The sequence below is a fragment of the Podarcis cretensis genome (genome assembly GCF_951804945.1).
Source record: "Podarcis cretensis genome assembly, chromosome: 8".
In the NCBI taxonomy this organism is placed as follows: domain Eukaryota; kingdom Metazoa; phylum Chordata; class Lepidosauria; order Squamata; family Lacertidae; genus Podarcis; species Podarcis cretensis.
In genome coordinates, this window is record NC_137177.1 from 3447803 (window position 1) to 3466762 (window position 18960).

At 48.8% G+C, this 18960-nt stretch overlaps 1 protein-coding gene and 1 long non-coding RNA gene across 7 annotated transcripts in view; one reads left to right on the top strand and one right to left on the bottom strand.

Annotated features, from left to right (window-relative positions):
* The window catches only part of EML2 (EMAP like 2), a 54449-nt gene extending 37716 nt beyond the window's left edge, over positions 1-16733 (top strand). For all 5 annotated transcript variants that reach the window (XM_079985376.1, XM_079985375.1, XM_079985378.1 and 2 more), the window contains 8 exons: positions 1805-1936; positions 2941-3008; positions 5535-5623; positions 8583-8680; positions 11570-11657; positions 12126-12221; positions 13644-13774; positions 15386-16733. In XM_079985376.1, the coding sequence (XP_079841502.1) occupies positions 1805-1936; positions 2941-3008; positions 5535-5623; positions 8583-8680; positions 11570-11657; positions 12126-12221; positions 13644-13774; positions 15386-15511 (828 nt within the window). In that variant the 3' untranslated portion in view covers positions 15512-16733. The remainder of the gene's footprint in view (positions 1-1804; positions 1937-2940; positions 3009-5534; positions 5624-8582; positions 8681-11569; positions 11658-12125; positions 12222-13643; positions 13775-15385) is intronic.
* The window catches only part of LOC307221413, an 86823-nt gene continuing 82116 nt past the window's right edge, over positions 14254-18960 (bottom strand). For both annotated transcript variants that reach the window (XR_013841382.1, XR_013841383.1), the window contains one exon: positions 14254-14635. This is a non-coding gene — a long non-coding RNA (uncharacterized lncRNA). The remainder of the gene's footprint in view (positions 14636-18960) is intronic.

Sequence of the window (18960 nt, forward strand, 5' to 3'; positions counted from 1 at the left end):
CAAAGTGTGCGTGGGTGGTAACCTCTAATACCATAAGCTAACCATGCGCTGTGTGGAAAAGGGCTTTCTTTTCCCTGCCCTGAATCCTCCAACAGTTTCATCAAGCACCAACTAGTTCTACAGCAGAGGTGGCCAACTCTCAAGAGACTGCGATCTACTTTCAGAATTATAAACTGGCAGTCATCTACCCCCATTTTTTTTTTGGGGGGGGTTCAGCTCAAAGTTGCTGAGATTTTATAGGGAGGAGTAGAGCCCCATTTTTGGGAGGGTTAAAAATAAGCTTTCTGGGGGGGGGGAGTTTCCATGGGGGGGGGGTTAAAGGCAAGGGACATGGGTGGCACTGTGGATTAAACCACAGCACCTAGGGCTTGCCGATCAGAAGGTCGGCGGTTCGAATCCCCGCGATGGGGTGAGTGTTTCTACACAGCTAAATTTGTGAGTTGCTGCAGGGACAAATAATTATTTTACCCTTGCTGAATCCCTCAGTCGCCTTTTCTCACGCACGGTTCGTTCCCAATCTCGTACTGACCAGTCACATAACCGTGTTAGCATTTTATTAAGCGCTTGAAAAGGGACGCGGGTGGCGCTGTGGGTTAAACCACAGAGCCTAGGACTTGCCAATCAGAAGGTCGGCAGTTCGAATCCCCGCGATGGGGTGAGCTCCCGTGGCTCGGTCCCTGCTTCTGCCAACCTAGCAGTTCGAAAGCATGTCAAAGTGCAAGTAGATAAATAGGTACCGCTCCGGCGGGAAGGTAAACGGTGTTTCTGTGCGCTGCTCTGGTTCACCAGAAGCGGCTTAGTCCTGCTGGCCACATGACCCGGAAGCTGTACGCCGGCTCCCTCGGCCAGTAAAGCGAGATGAGCGCCGCAACCCCAGAGTCGGCCACAACTGGACCTAATGGTCAGGGGTCCCTTTACCTTTACCTAAAATTACCTCTGGGTCACCAGTGATCAGAAGAGGGGCTGACATTCATGGGGGGGGGAGGCCCAGTGCAGTCTTTGAGGCCCCTAATCAGGGCACAAAGAGAATCACCGCTGCGATTCCCGCACTGAAGCGGGCTGGGCTAGATGAGCTTTGGGGGTCCCTTTGGGCTCTGCAATTCTCCTGCCTGTCTGCCCCTTCTTCTTAACACCCAACCTGAAGAGGAGTTCTGGGGCGTTTGAAAGCTTGGTCTCCCCTTCCGTTGGTCCTACGTAAAGGTTGCAACTCAACTGTTCCTTTTGGATAACTACGATTGGCTGAGGTTCCTGCATTTTAGGGGGAGCCAGAGATCGACCGTGATCTACCAAAACCTCGCAGGGATCAACCGAGAGCCAGTGTGGTGTAGTGGTTAAGAGCGGTGTTACTGGTAATCTGGGGAACCAGGTTCGCGTCTCCGCTCCTCCACCTGCAGCTGCTGGGTGACCTTGGGCCAGTCACCCTTCTCTGAAGTCTCTCAGCCCCACTCGCCTCACAGAGTGTTTGTTGTGGGGGAGGAAGGGAAAGGAGAAGGTTAGCCGCTTTGAGACTCCTTCGGGTAGTGATAAAGCGGGATATCAAATCCAAACTCTTCTTCTTCTTCTACCAGTAGATCGTGACCGACCTGTTGGACATGCCAGTTCTAGAGTGATGAGAGAGGGAGAAAAGTTTTTCTCTCTACACTGTGAATAATTGTACGAACTTACATATTGTTGCCTCTTACTCCAAACTATTAAAAAAAGTCCTAAATGCTGCAGCCTTCCTTCAAAGGACGACCCTTGATAGTTTTGCTTGCAATGGGAGACCTGTGTGACCGTAGTCTTCCTCTGTCTCCCTTTTCCCCAGGGACACACGGAAGAACTCTGGGGCCTGGCCACCCACCCGGCTTTGGACCAGTTCCTGACCTGCGGGCAAGACAAGCAGGTTCACCTGTGGAGCGTGGCCACCCATCAGCCCCTGTGGAGCAAGGGGATCGAGGTGAGTTCTTGTGCCGGGTGGGGGGGCAGAGGCGAGGACTGGGTTGGGCATTCTGTGGGGGGTTCTATGTGAGGGGCAGGTAGGGCTCGCCCACCTGGGAAGGGAGCCCTTCTAGGAGAACTCTGGCCCCAAACCTCCGCTGCCTTGCGGGATATCTTCAGGAGAAGAAAGAGTTCACGAGTAAACCCTACGCAAATTTGGAGGAGTGTCCCTAAAACGGTTGGATGGCGCCTTGTACGCCTCTTTCCAGCAATTCCTGCAGCCAAGCTGGTGCCAAATGTCTTGCTCTGCTTTTCTTTGGTGAGGCTGAAGATGGGGGGGGGGTCTTGTCTTCTGGGCAGCCTAGGACTTCCAGACACACTGCCCAGGCTTGCACCCCAGTTCCATGGGATCCCTCCCTCCCCGGTGACATAAAATGGTTCCCATGCTTAGTGCTATACATCCCATAATTGCACTTGAGGAGATTTCACCCCTCCCATATCCAAGAATCTCCTGACGAGTCTGCTGATTCTCCAGAGAGGAGGAGCAGTGTTTTGCTTTCTACTTATTCAGCTTCAGCACCAAGTCAGTCAGTCAGTCAGTGTGTCGGGGAGAGAGAGAGAGAGACTGAGTGTTAGAGATCGTGTGTAGAGATAAGGTTGCTGCTAAGAGCAGCTGCAGACACTCAGTGTAGCATTCATTTATGCTTAGACCTATTTAGCTCTGTATATAGTTTTGTATCATAGTTGTAGTTATAGAATAAAAGAAGATACTCTACAGAGCTGCTCTCCGAGTCGTGTATACACTGCTAGACTCTGCTATACTCTGCTGTGCGACAACTGTATTGTGGAAGTGAATCCGGTGCTCACAACTTTAAGCTGTGAGTCCACAGCACTTTGACCTGGTGGTCTCTGGAAGTGCTACCCAGCTCGCCTAGCCCAGTCGGGGTTGAAGTGCATGAGTCCAGTTGGTGACACTGGCTCCAGGGCGATGCTGACAGCACTTCCTTTCTCTGTCTCCTGCAGGACGCAGCTCGCTCGGCTGGATTCCATCCCAGCGGCTCTGTTCTAGTGGTGGGCACTGTAACTGGCAGGTAATTATTATTATTTACAGTGGTACCTCAGGTTACAGATGCTTCAGGTTACACACTCCTCGGGTTAAGAACTTTGCTTCAGGATGAGAACAGAAATTGTGCTCCGGCGGTGTGGCAGCAGCAGGAGGCCCCATTAGCTAAAGTGGTGCTTCAGGTTAAGAATAGTTTCAGGTTAAGAACGGACCTCCAGAACGAATTAAGTTCTTAACCCGAGGTACCACTGTATTGAATGCGGGTGGCGCTGTGGGTTAAACCACTGAGCCTCTTGGGCTTGCCGATCAGAAGGTCGGCGGTTCGAATCCCCGCGATGACGGGGTGAGCTCCCGTTGCTCAGCCCCAGCTCCTGCCCACCTAGCAGTTCGAAAGCATGTCAAAGTGCAAGTAGATAAATAGGTACTGCTCCGGAGGGAAGGTAAATGGCGTTTCCGTGCGCTGCTCTGGCTCGCCAGAAGCGGCTTAGTCCTGCTGGCCACATGACCCAGAAGCTGTACGCTGGCTCCCTCGGCCAGTAAAGCGAGATGAGCACCACAACCCCAGAGTTGGCCATGACTGGACCTAACGGTCAGGGATCCCTTTACCTTACCTTTACCACTGTATTAGATTTGCAAACCGCCTTATACCCACATGTCTCAAGGTGGTTCACAGAATAAAATCGCAATATAAAAACACAAAATACATGATAAAAATGAAAATAAGAACAACCCAGTAACTACCCCCCATCCACATTTTGAAAGGGTATCGCATGCCAGTCAGCCCAGGACCTGGTTGAATAGGAACATTTTCGCGTGGCGCCTAAAGGTGTATAATGAAGGCGACAAGCGAACGTCCCCAGGGAAAGCATTCCACAAGTTGGAAGCCACTTCAGAAAAGGCCCTGTTCTCGTCTTGCCCCCCTCTGGACCTCAGGTGGAGGAGGCACATAAAGTAGAAAGGCCTCAGAGGAGGAACACAGAGTCCAGGAAAGTATGGAAAGAGGCGGTCCTTGAGGTGTTGCGGTCCTGAGCCATTTAAGGCTTTATGGGTCAGAACCAGCACTTTGAACTGGGCCCGGAAACTTTGTTTTTTGTTTTTTTTAAATAATATTTATTCCAGTTTTAAAAATTACAAAAAGAAAACACTAAATTAAGCAAGAAGAAACAAGACAATACATCACCATAAATACAGCCAAGCAAAAAATAAAAAAACCCCAGAAAAATACAAACAATTAAGAAAAAAGAAAAAGAAAAAAACAAGTCAAACCTTCCCATAACTTATTTTTCATTTGCTTGTTTCCTTGACCTCCTCACACCTCCCTTTTTTGTATTCTAGTTCAATTAGATATTTCAGCAAATCCTTTCCATCTTTGTTTTTATCCTAATAATTTATCTTAACATACTGTAATTTTACACTCTCTTCTTTCACCAATTAACTATCCATTTTTACTTAATCCTTTATATCATTTCTGCTAAAACCACATAACTTCATTCCAACATCCTTCTAGCATTCCTTAATTTTACAATGTTTCTGTGAATGAACTTTAAATTTCTTCCAAACTTCTTCCACCAACTCTTCTCCTTGGTCTCGGATTCTGCCAGTCATTTCCGCGATTTCCATGTAGTCCATCACCTTCATCTGCCATTCTTCCCGGGTGGGTAGATCTTGTGTCTTCCAATACTTTGCAATAAGTATTCTTGCTGCTGTTGTAGCATACATAAAGAAAGTTCTGTCCTTCTTTAAGGATCTGGGCCCGGAAACTTTGAAGCCCTAAACGGCCTCGGCCCAGTATCCCTGAAGGAGCGTCTCCACCCCCATCGTTCTGCCTGGACACTGAGGTCCAGCACTGAGGGCCTTCTGGCGGTTCCCTCCCTGCGAGAAGCCAAGTTACAGGGAACCAGGCAGAGGGCCTTCTTGGTGGTGGCGCCCGCCCTGTGGAACACCCTCCCACCAGATGTCAAAGAGAAGAACAACTACCAGACTTTTAGAAGACATCTGAAGGCAGCCCTGTTTAGGGAAGCTTTTAATATTTGATGAATTATTGTACAGTCATACCTCATGTTACATTTGCTTCAGGTTGAGCGTTTTCAGGTTGTGTCCCACGGCGACCCGGAAGTACCGGAAAGGGTTACTTCCGGGTTTCGCTGCTCACGCATGCGCAGGCACGCAAAATTATGTCATGCACAGAAGCAGCGAATTGCGACCCGCGCACGTGCAGACGCGGGTTGTTTTCCTTTAAGGTTGCGAACGGGCCTCCAGAGTGGATCCCGTTTGCAACCAGAGGTACCACTGTATTTTTATATTTTGCTGGAAGCTGCCCAGAGTGGCTGGGGAAACCCAGCCAGATGGGCGGGGTATAAATAAATTATTATTATTATTATTATTATTATTATTATTATTATTATTATTATTATTTGGAGCTTCTGGACCCACAACTTAGATACTGGAGGTGAAGAAATCCAGATTGCGGCGCTGTTCTCTGCTTTGATCCAGGCATCTTCAGCTGCTCTGACCTCCTGGGAAACTTTCCCCTCCCCTCTCTGCTTCAATTCAGGTGGCTGGTGCTGGACACGGAGACCCGAGATCTGGTGACCATCCACACAGATGGAGGGGAGCCCATTTCTGTGGTCAGCTTCTCCCCAGGTAGGAGATGGGGCGGGGGAGAGGGGTACGGAGGGAGGAGCCAAGAGGTGGGTTTGGAAGGAAGGTTGAGGCAGAATCCTACCGTGATCTGTTGGTTTGTCTTTGCCTTTAGCTGCTGCTGTTGAATTGTGATATCTGCAAGTACAGTGGTGCCCCGCAAGACGAATGCCTCGCAAGACGGAAAACCCGCTAAACGAAAGGGTTTTCCGTTTTGGAGGCGCTTCGCAAAACGAATTTCCTATGGGCTTGCTTCGCAAGACGAAAGTGTCTTGCGAGTTCCTGCGTTTTTTTCCCCTCCCCCCCTTTTTCTAAGCCGCTAAGCCGCTTATCAGCTGATCCGCTAAGCCGCTTATCAGCTGATCCACTAAGCCGCTAATAGCGCTAAGCCGCTAAGCTGCTTCGCAGGACGAGAAAACCGCAAGCCGAAGAGACTCGCGGAACGGATTCTTTTCATCTTGCGAGGCACCACTGTAGCTTTCTTCCGCCTGGGAAAGGCAAGCAGAGCATTCGTTGTTAAGATAGGAGGGCTTGTCCTCTAGGTTCGTTCCTTCATTCTTAACGGAAGGAGCGTAAAGAGCTTTGGGTCAGACCAAAGATTCGGCTATTTGGCCGGGGGGAGAGGGTGTCCTGTCTCCCAGTGACCAGCCAAATGCCTATGGGAGCCCACAAGCAGAACATGAATGCAATTGCTCTCTCTCCCTCCTGCGATTCCCAGCAAATTATTATTATTATTATTATTCCACCCTATACCCGGGTGTCTCAGGGTGGTTCACAGAATAAAATCAAGATATAAAACCACAAAATACCTAATAGAAATAAAAACAACGCAATAGCCTGCCCACCCCCCAAAAAAACACATTTTAAAAGGGCATAAGATGTCAATCAGATCAACCAAAGGCCTGGTTAAAAAGGAATGTTTTTGCCTGGTGCCTAAAGGTGTATAATGAAGGTGCCAGGGGAACATCCCTGGAGAGAGCATTCCACAGATGGGGAGCCACCGCAGAAAAGGCCCTGTTCTCGTGTTGCCACCCTCCGGACCTCTCACAGAGGCGGCACACGAAGGAGGGCCTCAGAAGATGATCTCAGGGTCTGGGTAGGTTCATATGGAAAGAGGCGGTCCTTGAAGTGTTGCGGTCCTGAGCCGTTTACGGCTTTATAGGTTGAAACCAGCCCTTTGAATTGGGCCCAGAAGCTAACTGGTAGCCAGTGCACTCAGACCAGGATCAGTGTAATATGTTCAAACCGTCTTGCTCCAGTGAGCAACCTGGCCGCTGAATTCTGCACCAGCTGAAGTTTCCGAACCGTCTTCAGAGGAAGCCCTACTTATAATACGATGCGATTTGTAGGGACACTGAATCCCACAGATATGTTGTTGCACTGTTCAATTTGTTTTTAACAACGCTTATGCGATTTTCTTTTCTTTTGGATGGCAGCTAACAGATTGAGGTTGAATCCTGACAAGACAGAAGTACTGTTTTTTGGGGGGACAGGGGGCGGGCAGGTGTGGAGGAGGGCCAGGTGCGCAGCCTGGGAGTCATTTTGCACTCACAGCTGTCCATGAAGGCGCAGGCCAATTCTGTGTCCAGGGCGGCTGTTTACCAGCTCCATCTGGTACACTGGATGAGACCCTCCCTGCCTGTGGACTGTCTCACCAGAGTGGTGAATGCTCTGGTTATCTCCCGCTTGGACTACTGCAATGCGCTCTACGTGGGGCTACCTTTGAAGGTGACCCGGAAACTACAACTAATCCAGAATGTGGCAGCTAGACTGGTGACTGGGAGCGGCCACCAGGACCACATAACACCGGTCCTGAGAGACCTACATTGGCTCCCAGTACATTTCCGAGCACAATTCAAAGTGTTGGTGCTGACCTTTAAAGCCCTAAATGGCCTCAAAGGCCCAGTATACCTGAAGGAGTGTCTCCACCCCCATTGTTTTGCCCGGACACTGAGGTCCAGCTCCGAGGGTCTTCTGGCAGTTCCCACCCTGTGAGAAGTGAGGTTACAGGGAACCAGGCAGAGGGCCTTCTCGGTAGTGGCACCTGCGCTGTGGAATGCCCTCCCATCAGGTGTCAAGGCATTAAACAACTATTTTACTTTTAAAAGACAACTGAAGGCAGCCCTGTTTAGGGAAGTTTTTAATGTCTGGTGCTTTATTGCTTTTAATATTTGGTTGGAAGCCGCCCAGAGTGGCTGGGGAAACCCAGCCAGATGGGCGGGGTATAATTAATAAATTGTTATTGTTATTGTTATTGTTATTGTTATTGTTATTGTTATTGTTATTGTTATTGTTATTGTTATTGTTATTGTTATTGTTATTATTACTATTCCGGGTTGGGAATATTCTCCGGGACCTTTTCAGTGGAAAGCAATGTTCAAATACAGTGGTGCCTCGTAAGACGAAAATAATCTGTTCCATGAGTCTCTTCGTCTAGCGGTTTTTTCGTCTTGCGAAGCATCCCTATTAGCGGATTAGCGCTATTAGCGGCTTAGAAAAAGGAAATAAAAGGGGAAAAACTCGCAAGACTTGCAAGACGTTTTCGTCTTGCGAAGCAAGCCCATAGGGAAATTCGTCTTGCAAAGCGCCTCGAAAAACGGAAAACCCTTTCGTCTAGCGGGTTTTTCGTCTTGCGAGGCATTCGTCTTGTGGGGCACCACTGTATTACAAAAAAAACTAACCCTATTGGAACTGACTCCTTCGGAAGGTGGTGGACTCTCCTTCCTTCCACAGCTTTTTAAGCAGAGGTTGGATGGCCATCTGTCACAAGATGTTTCAGCTGAGATTCCTGCACTGCAGGGGGTTGGACTGGATGACCCTCGGGGTCTCTTCCAACTCTACCACTCTCTGATTCTAAGTGTGCACTGGAGACTGAAAATTCTGAGCTGCGTTGAGACCCCCATTTTGCCTTCCAGTGTGCCCACCCCTCCAATCCCCTGGCTCTTGCTTTTGTGCTTTGCAGATGGCAAATACCTGGCTCTGGGCTCCCACGACAACTTTGTCTACATCTACCTGGTTTCTGAGGGTGGCAGGAAGTATGGGCGCGTCGGCAAGTGTTCGGTGAGTGGTGGCACAACCAAAGACAGAATTGCATTCTGCCCAGAAAGATTTCCTTCCTTCCTTCCTTCCTTCCTTCCTTCCTTCCTTCCTTCCTTCCTTCCTTCCTTCCTCCCTCGACTTCCGTTCACCCAAAGGTTACAACATCCAAAACTCCATGTTTAAAAATAACTTACAATCACAATATAAGGCGGGTGCTAAAGATACACAAAAAGGGACACGGGTGGTGCTGTGGGTTAAACCACAGAGCCTAGGACTTGCTGATCAAAAGGTCGGCGGTTCGAATCCCCACGATGGGGTGAGCTCCTGGTGCTCAGTCCCAGCTCCTGCCAACCTAGCAGTTCGAAAGCACGTCAAAGTGCAAGTAGATAAATAGGTACGGCTCCGGCGGGAAGGTAAACGGTGTTTCCGTGCGCTGCTCTGGTTCACCAGAAGTGGCTTAGTCCTGCTGGCCACATGACCCGGAAGCTGTACGCCGGCTCCCTCGGCCAGTAAAGCGAGATGAGCGTGCAACCCCAGAGTCGTTCGTGACTGGACCTAATTGTCAGGGGTCCCTTTACCTTTACCTTAAAGATACACAGTGGACACTCGGGTTGCGAACATGATCCATGCAGGAGGCACGTCCGCAACCCACAGCACATTGTCTGCACACATGTGGGTTGTGATTCGGTGTTTCTGCGCATGTGCGAGCACCGAAACCCAGAAGTAACCCGTTCCAGGACTTCCATGTTTCAGCGCGTCTGTATCCTGAAAACACACAACATGAAGTGTCTGTAACCCAAGGTATGAGTATACACCTCAGCTGCTTAAAACAGGGTAAAGTCTCCAGGGGGTGGAATATTTACACCCCACTTTTCTATAGCCCAGACTCTCCAAAGCAGCTGGCAAAAACTTACGTATTGCAAAATAAACACCCAAATCTAGTTTCAGAAGCAGAAACGTCCCTTTGGCAACATGGCTGAACGGTATTTCTTTGGTCCTCAATTGAGCAGTTGGGTTTGATGTTCAGCTATGAAGTATTTACGGCCGTGCAGGGCATCTTCTGTTTCAGGCACCTCTGGTTGCATCCTTGTAAGGCGGTCTTCGCCAACCTGGTGCCCTCCATTATGTTTTGGACCGCAACTCTCATCAGCCCCAGCGATGGTGCTGGCTTGGGGGCTGATGGGAATTGTAGCTCAAAACATATCGAGGGCACCAATTTGACGAAGGCTGCCCTATTAAGGTAGCGAAACACTGTAATATTGCAAGTGGGCAACAGAGGGAGCTGCTTTGTCAGATATAGGGGTGCAGTCAGCCATGCATAAATGAATGACGGGTATGTCTTTTAAAAAATAATAATAATAAATTTATCCTTTTAAAAAATGTGTTTCACTCCTCTGGGCAGGTACGGCTGTCCACAACAGCCTGATTTCCTGGGCTTTTTTCGACTTGGACCCAGAAGATGCTGTACAACATGAGCCTCTGGCCATGTGCAGAGTGTCCACCTCACCTGGGCACAGGGAAGAGATTAGCAGGGCACATGGTGGCTGTGAGTGCCAGGGTCCTTTGCCTTGAATGAAAATAGAACGCTCTGGGCTCAGTTGGTTAGAGCGTGGGGCTGATAGTGCCAATGTCGCAGGTTCGAATCCCTTGATGGGACAACTGCTTAATCTTGCATTGCAGGGCAGTTGGACTGAATGATCCTTGGGGATCCCTTCCAAGTGGACGATTCTGTGGTTTCTAAGGGGTTGTAGGGCATCAAACAACACTAATAATAACAATTAATAATAATAATAATATTTTTATTTATACCCTGCCCTTCCCGGTTCAAAAACCGGGCTCAAATTTAACAACAAATTTAACACACTTTAAAACAGTTAATTATAAAAGCAGCAGAAATTACAGTATAAAAACATGAATAACAATAAAATTCAAAAATCAATTAGATGATCACCAGGGCTAGCTGGCTGAATTGGTCCTACTTGGGCCAGAGAGGAGACCAGGGGAGAATTAGCTGTGGGATCCCAGAGCGGGTGATCTTCATAAAAGATGCTGGACACTGAGGTCCAGCGCCGAGGGCCTTCTGGCGATTCCCTCACTGCGAGAAGCCAAGTTACAGGGAACCAGGCAGAGGGCCTTCTCAGTAGTGGCACCTTCCCTGTGGAACGCCCTCCCACCAGATGTCAAAGAGAAAAACAACTACCAGACTTTTAGAAGACACCTGAAGGCAGCCCTGTTTAGGGAAGCTTTTAATGTTTGATGTAGTACAGTATTTTAATATATTTTTTGGAAGCTGCCCAGAGTGGCTGGGGAAGCCCAGCCAGATGGGCAGGGTATAAATAATAAATTATATTATTATTATTATTATTATTATTATTATTATTATTATTATTATTATTAGAAAAGAGGAAAGGGGGAGGGAAGGAAGGGGAATAAAAGATCAGGCTAAGTTCAAGTTGAAAGCCAGGCAGAATAGCTCTGTCTTACAGGCCCTGTGGAAGGAGGTTAAATCCTGCAGGGCCTTAGTCTCACAGGACAGAGCATTCCACCAGGCTGGAGCCATCACTGAGAAGGCCCTGGCCCTGGTGGAGGATAATCTGACTTCCTTAGGGCCTGGGACCTCTAAACTATGGTTGTTCATGGACCTTAAGGTCCTCTGCAGGGCATACCAGGAGAGGCGGTCCCGTAAATATGATGGCCCTAAGTCACAAAGGGCTTTAAAGGTCAAGACCAGCACCTTGAACCTGACCCTGTATTCCACCGGGAGCCAGTGCAACTGGTAAAGCACTGGGTGAATATGCTCCCATGGCAGGGACCCCGTGAGGAGCCTCGGGGTTATGTGTGTAACAGGAAGTGTTCCCCTTGCAGGTGTGTGTGTCTGTCAATCAATCTAAAATCTCCCCTTTGCTCTAGGGCCACTCCAGTTTCATCACCCATCTGGACTGGGCCTTTGACAGCAGCTGCTTGGTCACCAATTCTGGCGATTACGAAATCCTGTACTGTGAGTATGGATCCAGTTACAGATAGGTAGCCGTGTTGGTCTGCCATAGTCAAAACAAAATAAAAAAATTCCTTCCAGTAGCACCTTAAAGACCAACTAAGTTAGTTCTTGGTATGAGCTTTTGTGTGCATGCACACTTCTTCAGATACCTGAAGAATCTGAAGAAGTGTGTATGCACACGAAAGCTCATACCAAGAACTAACTTAGTTGGTCTTTAAGGTGCTACTGGAAGGAATTTTTTTATTTTGTTGTGAGTATGGAGTTTGGGTTCTTTTTCTTATCGCCACCTTTGCGCTGGGAGACGGACTAGGAGGAGTCCCCCTTATCAGATGATCTTCTCCTTTAGAGTCTGTTTCCACAATCTGCGATCTCTGCAGAAGGAACAGCCCAGGTTCTGATGGCATCACGTGCTTTACATTTTCTTGTCTGTGTCTCCTTCCTCCTCCTCCTCCTGCTCCCTCCCTACAGGGGACCCCTCCACCTGCCGCCAGATCACCAGCGCTGAGGCCGTCCGCAACATGGACTGGGCCACAGCCACCTGCGTCCTGGGCTTTGGGGTCTTTGGTGAGTGTCTCCTGGCTGGGCGGGTGGTGTGAGCAAGAAATATAATAATAATTTATTTTTTATACCCTGCCCATCTGGCTGGGCTTCCCCAGCCACTCTGGGCGGCTTCCAACAAAATATTAAAATACAGTAATGCATCAAACATTAAAAGCTTCGCTAAACAGGGCTGCCTTCAGAAAGGCTCTGCGGGGCTCCCAAAACTGAGGCACACATTTCATCCTTTAACCCCCTCAGACAGGATGATGCCCAGAAGCACAAATGGAAGAAATAATAACAACAATAATTATTTATGCCCCAGCTATCTGGCTGGCCGGGGTGGTGGTCAGGGCCCCCCCCCACTTCCTCTTCTTAATAAATGATTTCTTTTATTTTCAAACTGTGAAAACATCGGCAAGCAACCCCCTGGTTACCGCTAAACCAGGCAGAATAGGATATGGCAAATGCCCCTTACAGACCGCCCCCTCCTCACTCCTGCCAGTTCTTTCGGCCATGCTGGTGGTTGGCGCAGCAAGCAACAGAGGGTTTTCATTTGGGCATTGCAGGGTACGATGCACAAAACTGGAAAATAGGATGGGTTGATGGGGTGTTACAGCTTCTTTCCCCTGTATAGGGAAGCTTTTTAATGTTTTATGTTTCGCTATGTTTCTATATATGTTGGAAGCCGCCCAGAGTGGCCGGGGCAACCCAGTCAGATGGGCCGGGTAAAAATAAGAAAATTATTACAGTCATACCTTGGTTGTCGAACACCTTGCGACTCAGATGTTTTGGCTCCTGAACACTGCAAACCCGGAAGTGAGTGTTCCAGTTTGTGAACGTTCTTTGGAACGTCCGACGGGGCTTCTATAGCTTCTGATCGGCTGCCGGAGCTTCCGGCAGCTGATCAGAAGCCACAATTTGGTTTCTAAACATTTTGGAAGTCAAAACGGACTTCCGGAATGGATTCGCTTCTACTTCTAAGGTTGTTGTTGTTGTTGTTGTTGTTGTTGTTGTTGTTGTTTAGTCATGTCCACCTCTTCATGACCCCCTCCTGTCTTCCACTGCCTCCCGCACTTTGGTCAAACTCATGCTGGTAGCTTCGAGAACACTGTCCAACCATCTCGTCCTCTGTCATCGCTTCTCCTTGTGCCCTCCATCTTTCCCAACATCAGGCTCTTTTCCAGGGAGCTTGTCCATGGAGTTTCCTTGGCAGGGATACTGGAGTGGCTTGCCGGTTCCTGCTCCAGGTGGATCACGTTTGGTCAAAACTTTCCACTATGACTTGTCCATCTTGGGTGGCCCTGCACGGCAGAGCTCATAGCTTCTCTGAGTTATTCAAGCCCCTTCGCCACGGCAAGGCAGTGATCGATGAAGGGGACCTCCCAAGGCACGACTGTATTATTATTACTGTTATTTCTGCCGCTGACTTTTTCTCTGCCCTGTTAGGGATCTGGCCTGAGGGTGCGGACGGCACCGACATCAACGCCGTCTGCCGCTCTCACGACGGGAAGCTCCTGGCGTCTGCCGACGACTTCGGCAAAGTGCACTTGTTCTCGTACCCGTGCTGCCAGCCGCGGGTGAGATTCCCCAGGGTCTCTTACCCTCTCGTCTTTCCCCGATCCTTTCCTTCTGCTCTCCTCCTAAGTAGCCTGAAAGGGCGTTCTGAGACTTCCCCACCAACCTCTCCTGGCTTGTCTCTTTCCCAGTCGCTCACGGCATCTGCCACTCAACCCCGTCCCCCCCGGTTTCCGCAGTGCCTGAGTGTCTGGGTTGCCCCCCTTCCTTTTTTTAAAAAAATATTTATTGAAGTTTCAAGGAGGTTACAAAAATGTAAAAGAGAAAATAAACAAAAATACAGAATACACACAATTTTTTTTAAAAAAATAGAAACAATTTTTTTAAAAAAACACGTCATCCTTTCCATACCATAACTTTCATTTACTTGTTTCCCTGACCTCCTCACACCTCCCTTTTTTGTATTCTAGTTCAATTAGTAATTTCAGCAAATCCTTTCCATTTTTGCTTTCAACCCAAGCAAAAATGGGTTGCCCCCCTTCCTAGCCCAGTGGTTCTCAAAAAGATTTATCTGGGCCACACCTTCAGTATAAAAATTTGCTCGCAGCACCCTAATTTTTTTAATATAAGAAATACGTTGGAGGACAAAAAGAAACAACTTGTTGATTTATAACATAGAACACGACTGCTTTATAATGTTATCACGGGACACACAGCAAATAGAGAAGCGTGCAGCTACATAAGAATGTGAATCATTCCCCAAATACAATTATAAACAAGCCTATATGTACCTTAAGTATGTATGCAAACTCCAGGAGAAGTATGAGCTTGCTTTTGCTGGGTGATCTCATTTATAGGATGAGATTGTCCTCAGTCTCACTCGATGCTCTTGCTCTCGTTTTGAAAAGACAGCTATCCATATTCTGCAGAGGAAAAAGAAACTATACTGTATTACACTGAAATGTTTAAATGCTTATTTATAATAATAATAATAGTAATAATTTATTATTTATACCCCGCCCATCTGGCTGAGTTTCCCCAGCCACTCTGGGCGGCTTCTAATCAAGTGTTAAAAACAATACAGCATTAAATATTAAAAACTTCCCTAAACAGGGCTGCCTTCAGATGTCTTTTAAAAAGAAGATAGTTGCTTATTTCCTTCACATCTGAAGGGAGGGAGGGCGCCACCACCGAGAAGGCCCTCTGCCTGGTTCCCTGTAACCTCACTTCTCGCAATGAGGGAACAGCCAGAAGGCCCTCGGCTCTGGACCTCAGTGTCTGGGTTGAACGATGGGGGTGGAGACGCTCCTTCAGGTATCCTGGGCCTTTGAGGCCGTTTAGGGCTTTCAAGGTCAGCACCAACACTTTGAATTATGCTCAGAAACATACTGGGAGCCAATGCAGATCTCTCAGGACCGGTGTTATGTGGTCCCGGTGGCCACTCCCAGTCACCAGTCTAGCTGCCGCATTCTGGATTAATTGCAGTATTTGATTGTCTTGGAATCTCCCCCCCAGCCCCACTTGCCATCCTCGGAGTTAGAAGCTTGGTAGATCAGGGGAACGCTGTGGGCATCTTGATTTTGGGAAGGCCTTTGACAAGCGGGGCGGCCGGCCTTTGTTTGTGGGGTTTCTCCTGCCCTCTTCTGAGACCCCTTTCCTCTCTCTTGCTCCAGGCCCCCAGCCACACGTACAACGGCCACAGCAGCCACGTCACCAACATTGCCTTCCTCCATGACGACAGCCTGCTGCTCTCCACCGGTGGGACTGACACCAGCATCCTCCAGTGGCGCCTCGTCTAGGGGGAGGGCAGGGCAGGGCGGGGGGCAAGCAGGGCTTTCCCCCTCCCGGGGGAGGGAACGGGGCAACGAGTAGGGTTGGGGGTGGGGTTGGATCCTATTAAACACTTTTTGAGGTTGGGAGTGACAGCAATGTGTTGGGGGGGGGATTGTGGAAAGAGGAAGATTTAATGAGAGGATACGGCGGAGCTATATTTTACAGACATCTCTATATGAATAATGATAATATATATCCAGATCTATCTCTATATATCTATATTTAAAGGCTGAAGGTTGCACAGGCTGAGAATGTGACGGTGTTGCCGCGGGGGGGGGGGGGGCTTATTCCCAAATTGTGAGGCAGCCCCTGCTCCCCTCCTTTAAGAAATCACGGAGGAAGAAGCTGCCGCCCGCAGATTTCCCTCTCCTCCCCAGACGCTTGTACTATGGATGTCAAGCAGTTTGAGACCTGCTTTGACCGGCGAGGTTTTTGATTCCGGCTCCCCCATTCCCTATCGCACCCAGAGCTTTGCAAAGAGGCATTCGGTGAGGGAGCCAAGAGTCCTTTTTTCACTTTTCCGGACATCCTTCTCCCCCTACATGAATTTGCTCATCTTCCTTTGAAGCCACCTGTACGCCTCCATCACATTCCCCGAATCGGTGCTTCGGAGAAGGGCTTTCTCTCACCTGCCCTGGGTTTCCCGCCCATCCATTTTCATGCAAATGTACTTTGTACATGCAGCCATGAATTAAGACGGCTGCCCTTTCGCGCCACAGCGTCGGACTTGGCCAGGCTTCCCTAACTGGCTGCGGATGGTGGGAAATTGTATATTCTAAAACTGACGGAGGGCGTCAGGTTGGAGATGGGTGAATAGCAATATTGGGAGCAGAGGAATCCCTTGTCGCTGTCTGAATCAGAGGAAAAGGAGAGGCGTTCTGGGGAGCTAAATCGGAGGGCACGGGGACAACATAATCTCCTTTTTTAAAAACTCGCAACGGAGTCACATTTTCAGCCCAGGTTGGCGGTATTTTGCACTGGACATATTGATGGTTTTGGGGATGGGGGGGCACGCGTTTTTGGCAATTTCAGGCCCCGCCGAGGAGCAGGAAGGTGGAAGGGGAGGGGCAAAGCATGTCTGTCTGTCTGTCTTCTGTATTTTCCAAAGAAAATGTGGCAGAGCTTAGAAAGCTGTTTAGTAAGAATACGACATAATAAAAAAAAAAGACCTAACAACGCACACACACATACACACGCCTTCCTGTGTGTAAATGTCATTGTCAGGGGCAACTCCTGAACCTTAAACAGACCTCACAGGGTGAGCCTAAACAAGCAGAGTTTTTCGAGGTCAGGTATGCGGTCGAATGCGCTCTTGGCGAATTTGTTTGCCCAATGAATGTCATGCTGCCTGGAGCAAAAGGAGCCTGGGGTAGCTCAGATGGTGACAGCATGGCACAGGTTGGATCGCCGTACGGGACAGCTGCATGTTCCTGCCTTGCAGGGGCGGGTTGGGCTGGATGACCTCGAGGTGTCCCTTCAATGATTCCATCACCCTCTGCTTGGGGCTTTTTAACGTGCGGCCTCTTTGCTCGGAGGAACAGAAGCAGTCCCAGAGCTAAGCCCCTTGAGCATTGTCTGGGGTTGGGGCCAGGGGATTTTGGAAAGCCCTTTTATAGAAAAGCCAAACCTCCACCCTCCTCTGCGTTGCTGGCTGATGAGTCCCAGGGTGCAGTGAACCCTCGCCAGCTCCTTCTCATCATCATGATCTGCAGCTGCTGCTACTGGATTACTTTCTCTCATCTCTGCTGCTCTCTCAAAAAGAAATACAGAGGATTTAAGAAAGCAGGCAGGGAAGGGAAAATGGGGGTGGGGGGCGAGCTCATCTAGGATTATGTAATTCGGCGATCAGGCGACACGGCACACTTTTTTTTTTTTTTTTTTGCGTGATTGTAAAGATGAGACCAGAAACTAGCTGGAATTCCAGCTGAAGAAATCACACCTGGGGTTGGAATGTGACTACCGGTCTCTTTTCAATAGCAGAGGAGCACCCGCTGGATCAGGCCCAATGGCCCATCTAGTCCGGCATCCTGTTCTCACAGTGGCTGACCAGATGCTCATTATGGGATACTAGCGAGCAGGATCCGAGAGAAGATATTATTATTATTATTATTATTATTATTATTATTATTATTAATAATAATACAGTGGTACCTCTTGTTGCAAATGGGATCTGTTCCAGAGACCTATTTGCAACATGAAAAGAGCGCAACCTGCAGCGGCGCATCTGCGCATTGCGCGGGTTGCAATTTGCTGCTTCTGCGCATTATGTCATTTTGCGCTTCTGCGTGAGCAGCGAAACCCGGCAGTAACCCTTTCAGGTACTTTTGGGTCGCCGCGGGACGCAACCTGAAAGAACATAACATGAAGCGGACGTAACATGAGGTATGACTGTATTATTTGTACCCCGCCCATCTGGCTGGGTTTCCCCAGCCACTCTGGGCAGCTTCCAGCAAAATATTAAAATACAGTACAGTAGTACCTCGGGTTAAGAACATAATTCGTTCTGGAGGTCCGTTCTTAACCTGAAACTGTTCTTAACCTGAAGCACCACTTTAGCTAATGGGGCCTCCTGCTGCTGGCGCACCGCCGGAGCACGATTTCTGTTCTCATCCTGAAGCAAAGTTCTTAACCTGAAGCACTATTTCTGGGTTAGCAGAGTCTGTAACCTGAAGCGTATGTAACCCGAGGTACCACTGTAGTTTGTTAAACAAGATGCTACACTCTCCCCTCTTGTGGCTTCCAGCATCTTGCATTCAGAAGCACGGCTGTCTCTGATGCAGAGCACAGCCACTGGGACCAGTGGCTATTGATAGCCCTCTCCTCTGTGCCCAAATCTGGGCAAAGGCACCTGTGGTTTCTCAGTGTTGCTGGACTCCCAGCTCCCATCCTCTTCCCAACTTCATAGACTGCCTGGGGCAGGGGTACCTGGAGGTCCAACAATATTTGGAGACCCATGGTCCGTTGCCCACTCCTGCCCCAAATCAAGCCGACCAGGATTTTTCCTTAAAAGGTCTCCCACAACAGGGGTTCCACCGCCTTCCCCCTGAAAAATCTGCCGTATTTCTAGTTGCAAAGGTTCTTCCAAAAGTTCTCTCTAGGAATCAATTTGTTCCCCCCAAATGATTGGCCCCAGATGATTTTAGCAGTTGACACCTGAGTATTTGCTACATGATGATATGTTTGCCAGACAACACATCATAATATTTAGGATTTTATCATACAGTATTCGGTTAATGTACAATTCTTGGAGCCGACGGTTTACGAGATTTCGGGACTGCTGAGGCCCTGCCAGTTTCAAAATAATCAGAGAGATCCCCCCTGGCAAATGCTAAGCGCTTGAATTTTGGTGTTAAATGTGATGTTCAAGATCTGGGCTTCGCTGCCAGGTTTTAGAGTGTCACATGCAGAATTAAAA